At 38.9% G+C, this 20,538-nt stretch overlaps 1 protein-coding gene across 1 annotated transcript in view; it reads left to right on the top strand.

Annotated features, from left to right (window-relative positions):
• GNA13 (G protein subunit alpha 13) overlaps positions 1–16,810 on the top strand; it is a 37,627-nt gene extending 20,817 nt beyond the window's left edge. Inside the window, exons 3-4 of the mRNA XM_067547320.1 lie at positions 4,339–4,389; positions 12,080–16,810. Coding sequence (XP_067403421.1) covers positions 4,339–4,389; positions 12,080–12,652 — 624 coding nt within the window. The 3' untranslated portion in view covers positions 12,653–16,810. The remainder of the gene's footprint in view (positions 1–4,338; positions 4,390–12,079) is intronic.
• The last annotated feature ends 3,728 nt before the right edge of the window (positions 16,811–20,538 follow it).

Genomic DNA, 20,538 nt, shown 5'->3' with positions numbered 1-20,538 from the left:
AAATCCACACCGTTGAGCAATGTACCTATGCTGACCTAACTCCCAATGTAGATGCAGCTAGATCAGCAAAAGCTAACTACCATTACTCGGGGAGGAGGTGGTTTTTATACCAACAAAAAAAAAACCTTTCCATTTGTGTAGGCTGTCTGCATTATGGGGCTATGTCAGCATAGCTACAGTGCTGTAGCTATGCTGGTCTAGTCCCCATAGCATAAACATTTCCCAGGTTAAGGGAACCATGCTACAGTGCTAATCTTCCAACTCATTACATCTGATTCTGCCAAGTTGATTCCTACCTCAGTTTTGTTACATGGTTCCTAGAAGCACAACTTGTAAAATTCAGTTTGTGCTGGGGTTTTGGGGAGTTGTGGATGGATTTTTTTTGCAATTTTGATAAAGAAGTCATGAAAGTTTTGTGTTTAACCTTAAAAATATCAGAAATGCCAACTATATTATGAGCTCTCTGCTTAGTTTATTAGCTAGAGGTATTGAGTCTTTAACAAAGGTTTCCTGTCTCCCAAGTACTCATTAGGCAATGGTGTTTTAAATGAGTATTAAATTGGAGTTCCCCTCAGTCTTTTATGATGACACTTTTCTAGTTTTTCAGCCACCATAAACTTGGGGTACCCTTTATTTACTTTGTTCTCATTTTCCCATCATTGCTATCACTGGTGCAGCTCTAGCAGTAGCAGTCGTGAGTGCACTAGCATAGATGGGGCAACCCATATATTCTTACACCATGTCATTTAGATCTACTCTGAGCAGCAGTTGGAAAAAAGATTGTTTGGGATCTTTGGATGCAAACTGATATAAATACTAAAGTTCTGCCAATTGCAAACTAAATTGGAAAAAAAAATCCTCATCTTTCACATAGCTATCTTGGATATTACAAGTGACAATGGTAGTGTTTAAAGAAAAAAATTAGTGTGACTTTGTCTTCCATCAAATAGAATTGTAACAATTGTTGTCTTAATCCTCTTAAATAAGGATTGTCCTTTAAACAACTTGTCCTTTAATCCACATAATATGCGTAAGATTTATTTATACTCTATTATTTAAAAAAGAAAAGTAGGAGTGTAATAGTGAAGGAATATTGTCTTATTTTTGGCCTCAGCAGCTCTCATCAGATCCAGTTGTGCACAGGCACAGGGCAGCACTGAAATTTATATCTGTCTGACTGGGCATGTGCTATATTTTCTTTGTATTTTACCTGTACATTCCAAGTGCTCTGTGGGGACTAGATTAATAGGAACTAGATACTCTGTTTTTGTCGTGCAAATGTTGTTTACTGGCTTTGCATCTTACCCTTTATTCAGTTGAAGTATTTATAGAAGTCTAATTTTTAAGCCATGAAAATATGCCTAGTACGTGCAGTTGTCTGAATTCCATCTTCACCTGATTAGGGATGGGGGGAGAGAGCACACAATACTTAAATCTCTTAAAACTGTTTCTTCTTAGATCCATTCAGCATGGACAACTAAGTGATTGAGAGTGGGACTGTAGTCAGAGTAGTGCTTAGTCTAGTAAAATTGAAGGGGTGCAAGTGAGGCTGAAAGTGATTAGTAGTCAAGATTCTAACTTTGAGCTGTGTAATGTACAGAATTGACTTTGGTAAGGAGAAAAGATTCCAACGCTAGAACACAAGGGGGGAAATGTGAATTGAAATCCACAAGACTTGAAAGATGTTTACCTTCTTATAGGTAATGTAAGGTTGAAGCATATTGTCAGGAAGCTTGCCCCATTGCTGTCATACTGGTTGTCTGAATGGACTTGGGTAGATAGGGTGTCTGTCATTACAGCCCAAAGAATGGACTCTCAGGTGAAAGGAGTGGGGGGAGGAAAATCTAAACTTGCATTAAATCATCCTTGTCACTGGAATATTTCCTTTTCTTTGGTCTTAGCCATTTTAAGAGTCAGAAAAGGCTATCTTGATATCTCTGTCCAGCATACACCTTCTGATGCAGCAGCAAACAAGCTAAAACAGAAGTAGAAATAGCTTTCTCAGTGCTGCTGTTGAAGCTTTTGAGCATTAGTTTGTAAACTTACTGTCAAATGGATAGGTATAGAGCATTGCCATTACTGTGCACTAATAATTTGCACTCATGTTATCAGGAAATCCCCTCTTCTGGAAAGCAGCTTTTGATGCTGCTTTATGACCTTTATATGTTGTTATTTAGGTTGTATGCTTTAATATAACGGTCATTAATGTAGCAATAAACTCCCAAGACTTAAATGGAAAGTTAGTAACAAATTCATTCAAATGCAGAAAAGTTAAGACCTCATTAGGGTAATGCAGATTGCCTAAATAGAATAGTGCTGTCTAATTTAAAAGTTCTATTTGAAGGTTCTCAGGGCAACATTGGATTATAAGTCCATAGTTAGGCTTCTAAATAGTCTGATTATTTTCAGATATGTTGAGCACCCAACAGCTCCTATTAGAGCCTAAATAAGGATTTAGGAACTTAACTTTAAATGTGCACATTTTTATAATCGTTGCCTAAATCTTACAGGTAGAAAAGGTGACCTTTGGAGTAAGAAAAGATGGAGTTTCAGGAGACGTGGCATTTCCTGGCTCTGCTGCAAACTTCCTGTGTTTGAACAAGTCACTTTTCTATATCTGTTTCCTCTTCTGTCCAATAAAAATCTCCACCATCTCTCCCTCACAGAGGTGAGGAGAGATTGTATCTGTAATTTTTTAAGCATTGTGAGCTTCTGTGGTAGATGGCATTATAAGTGTGAAGTTTTATACATGGATGTAGTTGTGCCAAACATCTACTACCTGCCTGCAGCAAACTTTGAAATCTGTTTTACTTTTTTCCAGAACTGTAGATTGTCAGTTTATGAAAAGTATATGACATTAAACCAGATAGAATGTAATAGATAATTGTGGTTCTTTAAATACTTGCCTGAGGGTCTGTCTCTTTTAAGTGCACCAAGCAAGGATGGCTCATACTGAAGTTGCAGCCTTGTCTAATTAAAGGCTTGCATTAAAACTGCAGTTTTAAAACCTAAGTATAGTGTATACTTGCACCAGGTGACCACTCCACTTACTAATGAAAAAGCTGGTAAAGATATTTAACTTTTGAGCCTGAAAGAACTAGCCAGAACTTTCTGGTGTCTTGGTTACTATAATGTCCTAGTGTCCATTGAGACGTCACATCTTAATGCTGTGAAAGGATTGATTTCCTTGATCCTTTAAGTATTCATTCTTAAGCTGGGGATCTTATCAAAGATACAATTTGGCTCCCTTATCTTTAGTTCTCTGCTATGACTCAGTGTAGTCCCTCCTAATCTTGAATATTTTATGGAATTTAAAGTCTCCTAATGTACAGATGAACTTTATGTACTGCAGAATCTTGTTGATTTCCTGCTCTTACTTTCAGCAGCAGAGTGGAACAGACAGCTCTCTATTTGGATTGATGGCCAAGCCAGACATATTTGGATTGCTTTGTAGCTAAGAATTGATGAAGTGTAACTTACAACTTTGTCCTCTTGTTATGGCACTGAACATCTCAGAGGCATTTCAATTATCATAATAAATCTAGTAAGTTTGTCATTTAGCATCAACCAAAAATAATAAAATGAAAAAACTAAGATTTGTAGAAGTTTGCATCTAAGGGTGTTCAGAATTGCAACTGCCACCTGCAAGGGGTGATATTGTCTTGAATTTGAAAGATATTTCTTCTACTGAACAGACTATTATGCAGAATTGCAGCTTGGAGCACTATTCATAACTTCCTAAACAAGGTGTGCTTGTCCAGGGTGGTCTTTGGCAGAAAGGCTTATTAAAATGTTCTAGATTGATTCGTTCATTCTGGTTTTACTTCTCCGTCTGCTGCTAATTGCTGCTTGCTACGCTCAACAGCTAGCAGGGCCTGTAGATATGGGAGCTGGCTTCATTGCTCAGTTTAAATGAGTTTCTCAGTTGACCTGTATGTACCCATGCACCTATATAAAGAATAGCTAAAAATATTAAATGCAATATTTCTTGCTGAAGTTGAGTCTCTGGTTTGTAGAGTGGTTGCCCAAATGAACAGCACTAATAAAAAATTGAGAATCCTAAACTTTAAAATAGTTCTTTTAATTATTTACAGATTACCGTCCTTCATTTTTACATGGTTGAATATTAATCTCCATGAGAGCCAAACTCTCACTAAACTTCTTTACATACAGTTACTGCTATCTATACAGAATTTATAAAAGTCAGTGACTAAAGCTTTTATACCAAGTATGTTTGGTTTAAGTGAGTTAATTGGACTTCAGAATGTAAACTACTGTGACCAAATCTGCCATCTGTGAAAAACACTAATCAGTTCTTTTTTTCTTTTTCTTTTTTAGGGGGAATCTGTAAAATATTTCTTGGACAACTTGGATAAACTTGGAGAATCGGTAAGTTTAATTTAGTTGTGAAGTTTAAATCCAGTTAGTCTTGGCTATCATTAGGGATTTTGCTGATTTAGTTTAAATATGTAACTTATATGAGGTAACTGGGCTGTAGTGCTTTCATCTTGTTTTAGTAATTTACATGACCTACAGGTGGTTGACTGGTAAAACATCCAAATGTGAGTGCTTTGGGGATATGGGGTAGAATAGGGTGACTGTTTTGTATAGTAAAACCCTCACAAAATAAAGTATGACTGGGGCCAGAAGTCTGATTACATAACTTGCATGAAAATTGCAGAATCAAGCAATCACCACTGAACTCTACAGAATAAATAAAGTCAATAATTTTCCATAGAAAGCACTTAGTGGCTATGTTCTGAAAATGTTTGTAAAAATAGCATTGTTTCCATATTTGTTTTATTTAATTGGAAAATCAGATGTGCTCATTTTACAATTAAGAAGTATGGCTTTTTCGAACTGCCTGCCTTACTCTCCTACTGGGATCTAAAAGTCAAGCTGGATTCATTGGGTTCACATTATCACTTTCAATAAAGATACTAATGTTAGAATGTAGCTAACTGATGATGTATGAGCCATGTTTAAATCCAGCTCAGCTTCTTAGGATAGATAAGCAGCAAGCTATTTTTTGTCAGTAAATTGACTCCATGCATACCTGGAACAGATCTGTTAAATAAGGTGGTTTTATTTTTAGTCACTCTTCTGACCGTAAATGTACATTAAGCTAAAGAAAAGTAAATTAATGTGCTGTTCACAAAGTGGTTGTCCAGATTGGATATTTTGGCATCCTAAATTTGCTAGTTAACACTGTATATCCATTGATCTGGATGGCTATGGGGCAATACATATCTAATTATTGATGCTCAAAGTTGTCTCTTGCTAGAAAACTGTTTTTTGTACTTAAATGTAATATGTCTCTAGAACAAAAAAATACATGAATGTACAGATCACTGTTACATTTTGTAATGTGCCTGGCTTATAACACAGTTAATATAAATGTAATATGGGATGGAATCTTTGTGGCTGCTCTGGAAAATGTTTCAGCATTCCATTTCCATGGGATCATATTGCCCCCTAATAATGAAAATAATTTTTATTTTTGCCTCATGGGTTTCTGTGTATTTTTGGGGGGTCAGTTTTGTATACTCATGTTCAGTGGTCTTGTTTTGCAGTAGCTGTGCATGAAAACTGGCCTTACAATGGGAAGCTAACATCAACCCTAACTGTGGAGATGCTGCATCTCTATTATATTTCCACCAAATGCTTAATGAATTAAACTATTTAGGAGCCTAATAATACCTAGTACCTAAAAACATAAGAACGACCATACTGGGTCAGATCATTAGTCCATCTAGCCAATTGTCCTGTCTTCCAACAGTGATCAATGTCCGGTGGTTCAGAGGGAATGAACATAACAGGAAATCATTGAATGATCAGTCCCCTGTGGTCATCTCCCAGCTTCTGGCAGTCAGAGGATAGGAACATGAGCATGCAGTTGCATCATTGACAATCTTGATTAATAGCCATTGATGGACCTATCCTCCATGAACGTATCTAATACTTTTTTGAACCCTGTGATAGTTTTGGCTTTCACAACATCCCCTGACAACAAATTCCACAGATAGAAGGAAGTACTCCACATAACTCTCAGTCAGTTTGTTTTAAACCTGCTGCCTATTACATTTCATTGACTGATCCCAGGTGTTACATGGCGGGGTAAATAACACTTCTTTCTTCTTTCTCTACACCATTTTATAAATCTCTATCATATCCCCTCTTAGTCATCACTTGTCCAAGCTGAAAGTCCCAGTCTTTTTAATCTTTTCTCATACAGAAGTTGTTTTATACCCCCTAATCACTTTTGTTGCCCTTCTCTGTACCTTTTCCAATTCTAACATAGGTCTTTTTTGAGATTGGGTGACCAGAACAGCTTTATTTTCTTTTTGCAAAGATTTTGAATGAGGAAAGCCTAAGGTACCAGTTAGACCTAAACTATATGTAGAACCAAAACAAAAAGATCTTTCCTAACTTGATTATCAGGTTAGATCCCACGTATCACTTATTGGGCCTCATTCAAAAGTTCCAACATCAATGCTGCTTGTATTCGTTTTTGACTGATTTGGAGTCTTTCAGAAGCAATAAAAAGAGTACTAATTGTGGGTCTCTAATAGCCACGCTGTTGGCTTTTTTTACTTTCTATTCAGATTTTTCATACCCATTGTTGTATCTGTGAACACATTAAATTTAAAACAATCACTTTGAAAGCTGTTTTTGTTTTGCAACCACCTTAAAGTTCTTAATTAAAACTATTAAAAGAAATTATAGCAATATCAGAAATTCCAGTTAATTATGCCTTAGTCTCTAGCTATAAATACAGTAAATGACTGCATTTCCTTAGCAATTGCATCTTCAATTAAATTGACTTTAGTCACTATTAGAACAATGAGTTCTAAAGATTTACTTTTAAAATTGGATAATATAACTGTAAATCACAAATGTTAAGATGTGTAATTTTCTTCAAGATGAGCTTCTTTTAACAGAAATGATTATATATTTGCAGGCAAACACTGGGTAATTTTGTTTCTGAAAGCTTGGGGTGGGTTCTCTTGGTTTATTCCTTTCTATCTGTGTGATTAGAGCACAGCTTTTACTGTTAGTTAAATATTATTTTTTTGTACTTTGGAATTGTAGCAATTTATGGGTAGAAGCACTCACTACTTCTGTCTCATGCAAACATACTGATGATTTGAAGTTAAATTGTTAATTAACTGACATGACTATGGTCTTGTCTCCTTTAACATAAGGAAGCTGAAAGATCAGCACATCTGAAATCTACTCATTCAGATTGTTTGACCAGGTCAACAGAATAAGGAAATCCATTCTTGTTTACAAACGTGATTATAACCAGACATATTTATTTCATACTCAGCACAGCTCAGTCGTGCCCCTGCTGCCTGTCTTGCTGCAGCTGCACTGCTATTGTACTCATGCTAGCTCTCATTCATCTATTGTGAGCATGTATACACAAGCAGAGGAATCACATCACTACCTCAGTATAGACATAGTCTCAGAGACATGGTCCCTGCCTTGAACAGATTCCAATCCAGATAAGGCAAATATAATATGAAAATAGACAAAGTGAGTCACATTAGCAAGTAACACATTCTGATATTTTTTTAAGGAGGTTGGGAGAGCAGTCAGTTCAGGAGTGGAAGTAGAGGGAGGGTCCTGCTTTGAGCAGTGGGTTGGACTAGAGCAATGTTTTCTCAACCTTTTCGATGCCAGGACCAGCTTCCTATACTGTGTCGGAGATCTCAGGTTTCCTATATTGTGTCAGGGAGATCTCAGGAACTGGTGCCGGTCCATGGACTGGTCATTTAGAAACTCTGGACTGGAGGGTCCTGCTTTGAGCAGGGGGTTGGACAAGATGATCTCCTGAGGTCCCTTCCAACCATAATCTTCTATGATTCTTTGAAAGTAAAGCCAAAGTAGTGGGTTTTGAGGAGGCATTTAGAATAGATGAAGATGCGTGGGTCATTGGAATGATGATGATACAGACAAAAGGAGCAATGTTGGAAAAGGCAAGCATGGGGGAGCAGGAGAAAAGGAAATGGCAAAGCAGAAAATGGGAGGTGGAGTGCTAGGGACAGATTCAGAATGATAAGAGGTGAGATGCAGACTGAGGAGTTAGAACTTGAAGCAGGCAGGGAAAGAGGCAATAAAGGGATTTGGAGTGGGAGTGACATGGTTAGAGCAGTGGCAAAGGGAGATGATTTTTTGCTCATGGACGTTGGATAGACCAAAGAAGGGAACTTCAGGGAGGCCAGCGATGGAGGGGTGATTTGTACTGTCTAAGAGAACAATGGCATGATCCAGAATGTCGGCAGTGAGGACTGAAAAGGGATGATTTCAGAAATTGTTCACAAGTATAAGAAAAAGAGAGGGAGGAATTGGTGCCCTGTGGTTGCCTGTATGATAGGGAAGAGTGGATCAGACTGTGGGGATGGAGAAAAGGGATTGGAACAAGGTGAAATTGAGGTTTTTTCCGTGGTTAGGCATTGGAAAACACATGAGATCATCAGTTGGTGATGCCTTTGACTGTGCATGGAATACTTGAGATTCATATTGCATTTTACAGACTGTGTACAGTTCATTAACTGCAGCCAAATGTGGAGTAAAACATGGTAGCTTTTATGTGCCAGTAAAACTAAACAGTTTTTAAGAGGGGAAGTGAAACACTTTTTGATAGGCTTAAATTCCTTTTGCAATTTCTAACGTTAATGCCCAGTTGTGAGCTTAACCCAGGTGGTCCTGGTCATTGATGGTACTCTTGCAGGCATATGTATCTGAGGAGCTCTAATAAGAGGTCTGAGTCTTGCATTTTATCTCCTGGAAAGGAGCTGTAGAAAATGCTTTGTGCCCTGTTTTGTGTGTTTGAAATGTGTATTTAAAAAGTCTGCTTGTCTTTTACCTTAGAAATATCAGGAATGTCTGGTCTTCCCTGGCTTTGATGGAGGACTCTTTGGGCTGGTCTATGTTGGCGGCAGCAGTCAACGAGAGCTATGCAAACTACATAACATAGCTTGCATATCTCCCGTCGACATACTTATGTTGATGTACCACAGCATCTTCGCAGTGCTGCATCGATGGGAAACGCCCTCCCATTGACACAGCCTTGTTCTTTTTGGGGAGGTGGACTAATTGAATCGACTGGAGAGCACTCAACTGAGTGGGGCTGCACAGACTCACTCAATGGATGCCACTGCGTTGATCATTGCCACTGTGGCAGTGTAGACATACCCTTTGAGGGGTAGTTGATTTCGGGAATGTTTGATCTTTTGCTTCACAGAAAGGGAGGTGGTGGTCACTCTGTAGCAAGGACAGCCTCTCTTCCGAATGTTCATTAGGCACTGCAGTTAAGTGTTTAGAACAAAAATAAGTGCTTTAAAATCTGATTTAAAATCCTTTCTTGGTTTCTTAGCTTTCAGTCTCTGATGTTGTAATTTCTCAGATTCTCCCATGGTAGTCTTTCCTTGGCAGACAAGACCTTAATTTAATGTAGCAAAGCAAGCAGGAAAACTTGTTAACCTTTCAGGCTGCTTTTATCCATTAAAAAGAGGCAAAAAAGGGCAAAAGCCCAGCTTTGTCTTACATAGGTCACATTTATGATAGTAGGATGGAATTCTAAAGGCTTCTGCTTTCCTTCTGAGAAACTAAGTGGCACTTTCATGAGTACCCTAAAGACGAGAGCAGAGAGGGAAGCCTTGTGGTGGTTCAGAAAGTTTCTTGGTAACTGGGTGATTCTGGTAAAATCCTTGTCTCAGTTGTGGCCATCTTGAATAAAAGAATCAGGAGTTTGGACAAAACAGTTGCTGTTCCCTGGTTAGTTTCACTTTCTGGTTTTCATGCAGTAGAACAAAGTGCTCGTTAAAATCTTTAAAACTTTTTTTGACCCCCTAATTTGTAATTTTTTACCAATGCTTTTGTTTTAAATTAAGCTTAAGCCCTATTAAAATGCATTTTAACAGATGTCCCATAATTCCCTATCTGTGAAAGCTTGTCATGATATTGATATCTTCACATTAAGTTTTTTAACAATCCCATATTGAAAAGAATTAAACATTCAAGTTTTGTATAGCTTTAATTTAAAGGAAAATACACATCATTGGCAATATTCAAGCATTCCAAAATCTGAACTGTAGTACTGTGAAATTCTAGTTTTGTTTGTTTAACTCTGTGTATCCAGGGATCTTCTTTCTATCCCCAGTAGATGTTGGTTGAATCAGAGTTCTCTTGACCTTGCTCACAAGTTTTCCAAAGGCCTCAGATTTAGCCGTGAGCCCTTCATTGACTGGGATTATCAGGAAAAGATCTTTGAATAGATTTTTAAATGAAGAGAGGCTTGCTTTTAAACTTCTATGTTTGAAACCTATAACATGCTTTCCAAAACTGTCATGAATTCCAAAACATGACATGTCTGAACAGTGAAGTATAATGAAGGATTTATATTTGACCTGAAGAACAAAACTGAACATAAAATTTAGCAAACCGGCTGCTGAGAGCTAAAAGCACAAATCAGCAACATGCCTGCTGTGAATATGGAGAAGCCAAAAAATGCATTTGCTTTCTTAGGGGTCAAGTCCTACAACTTTGGCTTCTTGGATTTGTGCTGTTTAAATACCTACACTTTGGAAACACAGCTTTTAATTTACTGAGTGTTTCCATTCCATTGGATGTGACTGCTCATAATGGACAGATTCCTAGAAACTTTCTCATGGTGGAGAGAGGCAGCAGGGTTGCTGTACAGGCATCAAGGAGTTCCTTACATTTGGCTTCTTTGTGGTGGCATCTATGGATTCAATGAAGACTATGTAGTCTGTGTCTTGTCAAAGAGCGTTGGATCTGTTCTTTAATTATTAATCATAAGCAATTGAACAATATGCCCAAGAGGTAAAGGCTAGGGAGTAAGTGCTTACTGTCAGAATTGCTAGAATAATTCTAATGCAGCCCCCTCTGGGGTAGAGAGTGGCAGTCAACAAATGCATATTGTATAATAGATGGGGGAAGGAGACTTCATATAAAGGAATCTGTAGTGATGGAATAAAGGAAGCCGGTAGCATGAGGAACGGGTAATACTTCTTCCAATGTTGTTTACCAAGGACATTTGACATGTAGCAGATGGGAAGTTTCAGTTCTCTAGAGCAATGTTTCTCAATCTTTTTTGATACCATAGATCAGCTTGCTGCCTTCCTAAACTGTGTCAGGGAGATCTCCGGGACCGGCCATTAAGAAACACTGCTCTAGAGGGATTCTTATAGAATATTAGAGTTGAAAGGGACCTCAGGAGGCCATCTAGTCCAACCCCCTGCGCAAAGCAGGACTGACCTCAGCTATATCATCCCAGCCAGGGCTTCATCAAGTCTCAGCTTAAAAACCTCTAAAGATGGAGATTCCACCACCTCCCTAGGTAACCCATTCCAGTGCTTCACCACCCTCCTAGTGAAAAACTTTTTCCTAATGTCCAACTTAGACCTCCCCAACTGCAACTTGAGACTGTTGCTCCTTGTTCTGTCATCTGCCACCACCGAGAACAGCCTAGCCCCATCCTCCCTGGAACCCCCTTTCAAGGTAGTTAAGGGCTGCTATCGAATCCCCCCTCATTCTTCTCTTTTGCAGACTAAACAAGCCCAGTTCCCTTAGCCTCTCCTCATAAGTCCTGTGCTCCAGCCCCCAATCATTTTTGTTGCCTTCCGCTGGACTCTCTCCAACTTGTCTACATCCTTTTTTTAGTGGGGGGCCCAAAACTGGACACAGTACTCTAAATGCGGCCTCACCAATGCCGAATAGAGGGGAATAATCACTTCCTGTGTCCTGCTGGCAATGCCCCTCCTAACGCAGCCCAATATGCTATTAGCCTTCTTGACAACCAGGGCACACTGCTGACTCATATCCAGCTTTTTATCCACTGTTACCCCCAGGTCCTTTTCTGCAGAACTGCTGCCTAGCTCGTCGGTCTCCAGTCCAGCCTTAGAGACAGATACCTTTTAAAAATGGAGTCGTGCATAAAGACTGTTAAAAAATAACTGTTTTCTTCCAACTCTTCTAGATCAGAAGTCTGCTAAAGCCACTATGCCCATTATTGTACCCTAACCAGAAAACTTTGCTTTATTCCTTTTAGGATTATCTTCCATCGCAGCAAGATATTCTGCTGGCACGAAGACCCACAAAAGGGATTCACGAGTACGACTTCGAAATTAAAAATGTTCCCTTCAAGATGGTTGATGTAGGTGGCCAAAGGTCAGAAAGGAAACGTTGGTTCGAATGCTTCGACAGTGTCACATCAATACTCTTCCTGGTCTCCTCAAGTGAATTTGACCAGGTGCTTATGGAGGATCGGCTAACAAATCGCCTTACAGAATCACTGAACATTTTTGAAACAATAGTCAACAACCGGGTTTTCAGCAATGTCTCCATCATTCTCTTTCTAAACAAGACAGACTTGCTTGAGGAAAAAGTACAAAAAGTGAGCATCAAAAACTATTTCTCAGAGTTTGAAGGGGATCCCCACTGCTTAATAGACGTCCAAAAATTCCTGGTGGATTGTTTTCGTACCAAACGCCGGGACCAACAGCAGAAGCCCCTATACCACCACTTCACCACTGCTATTAACACAGAAAACATCCGGCTGGTTTTCCGTGACGTTAAGGATACCATTCTTCACGACAACCTCAAGCAGCTTATGCTACAGTGATATGCAAAAAGACTTTTTTTTTGAATACCTTTTGTTTTTAAAATTGTCGTTTACAATAGAAGTAGAAAAATCCAAACTCTGTCAGACTTCTTGAGCTGTGGCTGAAAACTGCTGCCGAACACATTATTGCCAATTTCTGCTGAAATTGAGGCTTTAATCTCTTCCACTGTAGCTTTGAGTTGACTCAAGTTATAATTATAGCAAACATAAGTCCAAATAACCGGTAAGGTGACTAATTGACCTCCAGTGCTTGTATGTTGCAAATAGTATATCTAGAAAACACACTTCACCCTCAAAATTCCAAGTTCAGACTTCAGCGTACATTCATCGGAATTGTTAGACTTGTACCAGTAATTTAAAAAAAACTTCCTTTTTCACCTCTTCCTTAAAACTATAATGAAGACTGTGATACTTTATTTCTCAGGTCTTTTATTGGTTAGATGTTCCATAAATTTCTTGCTGGAGCAATTTAGAAGCTAGAATACTTGGTAATAATGCTTTTCTAGCTGAAATGTAAAGCTTTGAATGGATTTTTGAGTAAGGTATGATTTAGGTCAGAAAATACAGAAAAGTTGGGAACTGTCAGCATTAATACCTTCTGTCAGAAATGTCTAAAGACTAATAAGATCAGGAACTAGTAAATGGCACAGATCACTCTAAACTTCATTTTCTACTGCATATTTTGAGTACTTTGCTTCTTAGAGCCATAACAAAGCACAGAGCACGATGATATGAACATTTTATGTGGGAAGAGGAAACAAACTCAGCTTTTGAATTTGTATTCTCGTTTTGTCATTGTGCTGAATATCTTATATGCAGGTACCTTGCTCCAGAGAGTTTATGCCAATTTTAAGTGCTTTTGTATCCTTTCACCATAACTTTTACAGTGTGCCTGTCATACATCAACAAGCAGATTCACTGCTGCATAGAAATATTTGCAAACGTAAGTGCCTCCTATCTTCTGTCCTTCTGCAGTGTTTTCAGTGGCCTTACATGAAGACAAATTTCCTGGACAGTGGCCTTATGTAGATGAGGTAAATAGCCCCAACACTAGTAGGTTGAAAGTGACCAGTACAAGATGCTTCAGAGGGAATGAACAGAATAGGGCAATTATCAAGTGATTCATCCTCTGTTGTCCAGTCCCAGCTTCTGGCAGTCAGAGATTTAGGATCATCCCTGACCATCTTGGCTAATAACCATTGATGGACATATACTCCAGGAACTTACCCAATTCTTTTTTTAACCCAATTATACTTTTGGCCTTCACAACATCCACTGCAGCAAATTCCACAGGTTGACTGTGAGTTGTCTGAAGAAGCATTTCTTTGTTTAAAACCAACTGCTTATAATTTCACTGGGTGACAACTGGTTCTTGTATTATGTGAAGAGGCAAATAATACTTACCTGTTCACTTTCTCCAGAGGGTTCATGATTTTATAGACTTATATCATTTTTCCAACCTCCTCTTAGTCATCTCTTTTCAAAGCTGAACAGTCTGTCTTTTTAATTTCTCCTCATATGGAAGCTGTTCTATACGCCAATCATTTTTGTTGCCCTTCTCTGTACTTTCTGACTAAGTCATTTAAACTTCTCTGTATCTCGTCTCATCAGTAAAATGGGAATAATGCTTACACACCACTGTAAAGTGCTGTGAAATCTGTGGTGCAGTGCTATAAAATGCAAAATACTCTTTATTATACCAAGGATTTCTGTCAGTCTAAACCAAAATTTATGTATTTTAAAAAAATATGAAGCACTGAAATTTCACATCACAGGACTTGTTTGCTAAAATAGATACCCATGCAGGAATTGCACCTGTGGTGTCAGGCACTCACAAGTCCAGCTGAAATCAATGGGAGGTGAAGTTAAGAATTCAGCCCTTGGCCTTCACTTTATTAAGGAAATGTTTCTGAAGGGTCCCTTACAATGAGTAAATCATCCCTTCAAAATGCTTTGATACACCTTGGACTAATTCAAAATATACGTTACTTTGTTTTGGTTGTCTCATGTATGTTCTTCCCAGAAGGATCTTGTTTCCTTAACTAGAGTTGTAGCCACCCCTATCCTTGGATCACTTTGCCTTAAACCTTTGACATCAGGACAGGGTAGGAAATTCAGTGTGTGAAATGTCTTTCCATCTGAAACACATGCTCAGACTAATTCCTTTTAATACAGTTGTATTGATGCAAGTCATTTGCTGATATTCCTTCCCCCCCCCCCCCCTTTTTATCTTTTTCTTGAAAACTAACCTTGAAACGTATATTTGTTCCTACATAACATATTGGCTCAAAAAAACACTGTGGGCATTTCCATCTTCTTTGTACCTATTTCTTGCAGACAAACTGAAAGAAAGCACAATTTAGGCTGCTTTATTCTTTTGGGATTTGTTACTAAACATATTTTTTTGTGGCAGAATAAAATTCGGAGGCAAGGTATAACTTAATATTGCTGAACAGAGACTGTCCATACACATGCTGAAGCAAAAACAAATGTGTGATCAAAATCAAACTAAAATTAAAATGAAGCATCATTAAAACCCTTCAAAATGAAGACTGAGTGTAAACCAGTAAGTATGATACAAAGTCAGGACTTAAATTTCCAGCAGAGATGGAAATACAGGAAAATTCCTGAGGCTTAAAAAAAAAAAAGCTATGTTTAACAGGACTAATTTTCCAAGGACATTGGGTAGACACCGCTGCACTAAATGATCAATAATCATTTTGAGCTGTGATTTCTGTATCACTATCTTGTACAGTCTGTACTTGAAGGTAAAAAAGTATTTTAACAAATGTTCCTTGCTGCATTGTTTAAATTTAATTGGTAGGTATCTGAAAATAAATGTTGGCTATTCACCAGATCTTGAAAAAAATCCATTTACCAATGGAGTAGATCCCCACATTCCTCAGGTGGAATAAGCCATCAGTTTCTGCCAAATGTAAGCTCTCATTTAAAAAATAATAATTCTGTCTCTTAGAGAGTTAGTCCCCCTCTCATCTTTCCATAGAGGCCTCTGGCTAATGGACTTTGTCCTTTGGCTAAGAAGCATCAGGTAAAGGATTTTTAATCCTGCCATTCAGGATTCTAGAAAACTACTAAAATGCTTTGGCATGTCTGTAGTATTTCCTGACTCTTGTCTAATACTGAGTCAGTCAGTATTTTGAACTCCAGGTAACTTGATCAGAAACTTTGGACCTGATGGACTTTTATTCCGTCCTGCCGTTAATTTATGTAAAACTACAGGAGAAAAAGCCTGATCGTTCTGAACAGTGCCTGATGGAGGATATGGCTCTGAGTTTAGCAGCAAGTTGCCCCTTGAAGACTGAGATAGTTTTACAGCCCTTTAACTTTCCTGCTGGTTGCCAAGCTGGTCCAGAATCTCTAGGCATTTATCCTGAAAAGATGGTTGCAGAAGTTTTCCAACAGCAACATTTCCTGTTTCAGAATGATCAGTGTTTCTGATTAGTCGCAAGCTAACTTTTTAGGTCTTTCTGTATTTGATGGTACCATGATGTAGAAACATTTAAGATAAGGTTTTTTTAAGTTACATGGCATCGCAATACAGTGCCATTTGCAATTTCTTTGCCTTGTACTTGAAAACAATAATTGAATTGCAGAATATTTAAAACTGCTTTCCTGCACTTTCAATAGCAGTGAGAGCTTACCTTCCATGAGGCCTTATGAAAAAATATATTTTGTAACAACCTCATAGATCCTTTATCTAACAATCAAGATTTGTATTAGCTTTGTATAAATGTTTGTGGCTTATAGTTTTATATGTTTGACATTTATAGCTTTCCAGAGGCTAAGAATACCTTTATATTGTAAATTTCTCTCCTTGCTTTAGTTCAGAATTGGCAATAAGTTATTTCTAAAGGAGGTTTTAAAGAAAAAAGCATCACTTGCTTTTATAAAATGGTTAAATTACTAATAGATTAAAGCCTCTTACATTCAGTTGTACATTGCTCTGTACATACTCTGCAAGTGTTGCATTTCAGCTATTAATATTTGCCTTGTTTAAAAAAAAGATTTACTGACAATAAACATATCCAGCCTCATTTGGGTGCTATGAAGTTACTTTACCTCTAATGTTTAATCACGTGTAATGAAAGTTGAGGGTGTTTCTTTAACCCTTTGGCTTAAGAGCAGCAAAGTTTGACTCTGCCCCCAATTAAACTATTCATAATGTATTTGGAATTCAAACTTTTGTGGCAAGGACTTTGTAAGGATTTTTGATTTTGCACAAATTTTGTGCTGAAGGGCAACCTTCCAAAGCTCTGTGCTCTTGACATCCTTTCAGCGATGTAAAAATTGAACAAAGCAACAGCAGTTTTTCCTCACTATCCGCATTTGATCATCAGTTATGTGACCAGTATTTCAAAACCCTTAAGATGATGCCCCAAGATATGCAATTTATGGGGTTAAGTGGCAAAGCCCTGTCTGTATAAGTTATGCATCTGAACACTGGCATCACAGAACACAGCAGCAGTGTCAATTTTTTGCCGTAGTATTTTCTGTAGCTACAATACTAAGCTGTAGGACGATACTGATCCCTTCTCATCATTTATAGACCTGAATCTGGGGTGCCACATGGTTCCTGCAACTGCTGAAGTCCCACTGATTGCAATGGGAGTTGAGTGCGTTGCAGAACCTGGCCTTGCATTTGTTTGATGTATTAAAAATATCACCCTCTGATAAATGCATGATAGTTGCCATCTGCACAGAATTTTCTGCTTTGTCAATCTTAACTGTAGCGCCAACACCATTACACAACACTAATCTTCCTATAGTGTAAAGAGGTGTCTGCTTTCCATCTCCCTCTTCCACTTCCTTATAAAAGAATACTTCCTTTTGTGAAGACAATATGTCATTTTACAGATTGACTGTGTGAAGAGTAAGACTTGAACTTGTAAAAATTAGGAGATAAAAGGTGGTGCCAGATCATTCCCCTGCTTTGCAATAAAGTTTGTGATGAAGGTCATCAAGTGTGCAATAACTTAGCTGTCCCCATAGAACTGTTACTTTAAAAATGGTATGTCACACCATTGCTTTCACTTTACCACTTACCTTCACACTGAAGAAATGCCTGCACTTGAGTGAATCATCAGTAATCACTATATTGCTATGACTTTATGTAATAGAGGGTTTCTCTCTCTTGAACTGCTTTATATAATCTCCCTTACTTACCCTTCTCTTCTGTCTAGAATACACCCTCTTGCTTTGGAGGGCTAAACTGAACACACTTTAGAGCTCTAAATGACCAGCCATAGTGTCAAGAGATAGCTAGTAACGCTTACCCACTTCCCATCATCAAAAGGCAGTATCCTGGGCTCCTTTTATCTCAAGGATTATTTGGGCTTCCCCTTTTGGTTGATTAAAAACTGTATAGATTCTAGACTGCCAGGTCCATGGTGTTAGTTTTCATGCTAATAAATTAATCTTTCTGAAATGTGCAGGCTGCAAGACTGATATAAAATAAGAACCATTGGTAGTTAATCATACCAGTCAGAAGAGCTTGCAAATGCCAAACCATGCCACGGCAGTAAATGGGGTAAGTTTGGGGGGAAGGAGGAGGGTGCAGAAGAGGAAGGGGATGAGAAACTGGCTGGGACATCAGTTCAATCAGCCAATAAACGAAGGGGTTAGGGAAGAGTTCTGTCTAGCTCATGGAGTTGGGCATGTGAGCAAGCTGAAGGCTTGTTCACTTGGTTAAAACTGCTGCCCAGTGAATTGAGCAGTTTCTTAAACCTCTTCCTTCCTGTCAAAGTAGCACCGATTACACAATGAGGAAACCGACACAAGGGAGCGAAGCTTACGTATGAAGCTGAATTGAAGTAGCCGCCTGCACGACTGTTTGCATCCAGTTGTGTGGCCAGCCAGGGAGGCTGTTTCAAACTGACTTCGGGGTCTCATTTCTGGGCAGGTGCCGACGTGCCCATTGTCATGTGCCTCAGCCACAGCACGAGTGCAAAATGCTAGGGGAGGAGCTGCCAAGCAGGAGAAGCATTGCTCTGTGGAACAGGTGTGTAAGCGGGACAAGAATCTGTTCCGGTTGAGTGTCTGGCTCTTTTGCATCCAGTAACAAAGGTGGCAGGGGAGCAGGGGGATGAGAATTCTGCTTATGCTCTTGATCCCAGCAAAACAAGGAGGTTCTATTTTCTGCATATAACACCAAGATTAAGCCCCTTAATTTATGTTCACATCAAACCGCTCCCAGGATGCTAAAACCTTGCCCTCCAAAAACTCAGCCTGTGCTGTCAAGGGGTAGTCTCTTGGAAAGCATTGTGTATTTAGAGTCACCAGCCTGAAAAAAACCCAAACATCTGCTTACAAACCAAGTACCCTCTAAAGCAGTGGTTTTCAACCTTTCTTCATTCGTGGACCCTTTAAACATTTTCAAATGGAGGTGCGGACCCCTTGGGAAATCGTAAACACAGTCTATGGACCACAAGTTGAAAACCACTGCCCTAAAGCATTGGTTCTGACCCTTTCCAGACTTCTGTGCCCCTTTCAGAAGGATGATTTGTCTTGCATCGACCAAGTTTCACCTCACTTAAAAACTACTTGCTTACACAATCAGACATAAAAATACAAAAGCATCACAGCACACTTACTGAAAAATTGCTTGCCTTCTCCTTTTTACCATATGCTTATCAAATAAATCACGACCCTCAGGTTGAGAAACGCTGATACAATATATAGAGCAGTATAAAGTCCATGTCTGTAGGAAATTTTAGTTTCTACTCGCTTCACTAGTGCTTTTCATGTAGCTTGTAAAACTAGGCAGCTCTTTAGATGAGTCGATGTAATCCCTGGAAGACCTCGGTGTACCCCTGGTTGAGAACCACTGCTCGAAAGCCTCATGCAACACGCATATTTACTGTACAGCTGCAGAAGTTGGCAGCAAAATATTCTGTTTGTCATGCATGTGTGTGCAAATCTCCCATAAGTCATTCTCTCCTCATTATGTTAAACATGAGTAGAGAACAACCCCTAGGTGGGAGGCAACAAAATTAGTGTTTTTGTTTTTTTTCCCAATCAAGATATATAAAGGGTGCTTGCCCTTGGTCAGAAACTGTTTTTAAATTAGTCCCATAATTAGATGCAATGGGCTTCCTTTGATAGTTTGGGGGCGGGGGGAGGGTGCTTAGTGCTTGAAGCATCAGATTCTGATATGCTACACCTAGCACTAGTGAAAAACCTGGATAGGTATCAGTTTTTGCTGCACTTCCATAAACCACAAACTCAAATCTTAGCAGGAGGGACTCATCTCTTCAAAGCAGATAAAGGGAATTCTATACAGTTTACTCTGTAGGGGTGCTGTGGACAAGAGCTGAAACGAGCCTGTCAGAACTCTAGTGCTGTTTGTGAGTGGTTGTTGAAGGTTCTTTTTATTGCGTGTGACGTGTTTTTTTTTTTTTTTTTTAAAAAGAGAAGCTTTTAAAAACAGATGTTTCCTTTTTGAGCTTTTTGTTTGGATGTGTGTGTGTCGTCCTTTGCAGAGTGGTCCAGTGGATGGAGCATGGGCCTGTGATCCAGGGGAATAGGTTCTGTCCCTGATCTTGCTTCTGATTCCCTGGGTGATGGCAGATGATTTTGATGCAGTGTTGCAAATAGTTTAGTTTTTCTCCAGTAGCACTTAAACTGTGAGCACTGGGTGCTGAAAAACTGGTGCAAAACATGCTAGTGCATGCATAGGGTCTTGATAGCAGGCTCTGGCCTAAATTAGATACAGAACACCAAGGAATGACAAAGTAGGGGGGGATGTGGGTTTCTATGGTGGAGGCTCATACTTTGTGCTTATTGTGTGAACATCTAATTAGTCCTTTTTTAAATATATTAACATGAGCCTGGAAGAGAACTGAAGGCTGAGTGGAATAGGGTGACCA

This window comes from Emydura macquarii, unplaced genomic scaffold (genome assembly GCF_026122565.2).
Source record: "Emydura macquarii macquarii isolate MOO-44397 ecotype Brisbane River unplaced genomic scaffold, CSIRO-AGI_Emac_v2 contig_1230, whole genome shotgun sequence".
NCBI lineage: Eukaryota > Metazoa > Chordata > Testudines > Chelidae > Emydura > Emydura macquarii.
This window is presented reverse-complemented; position numbering and strand designations above follow the sequence as displayed.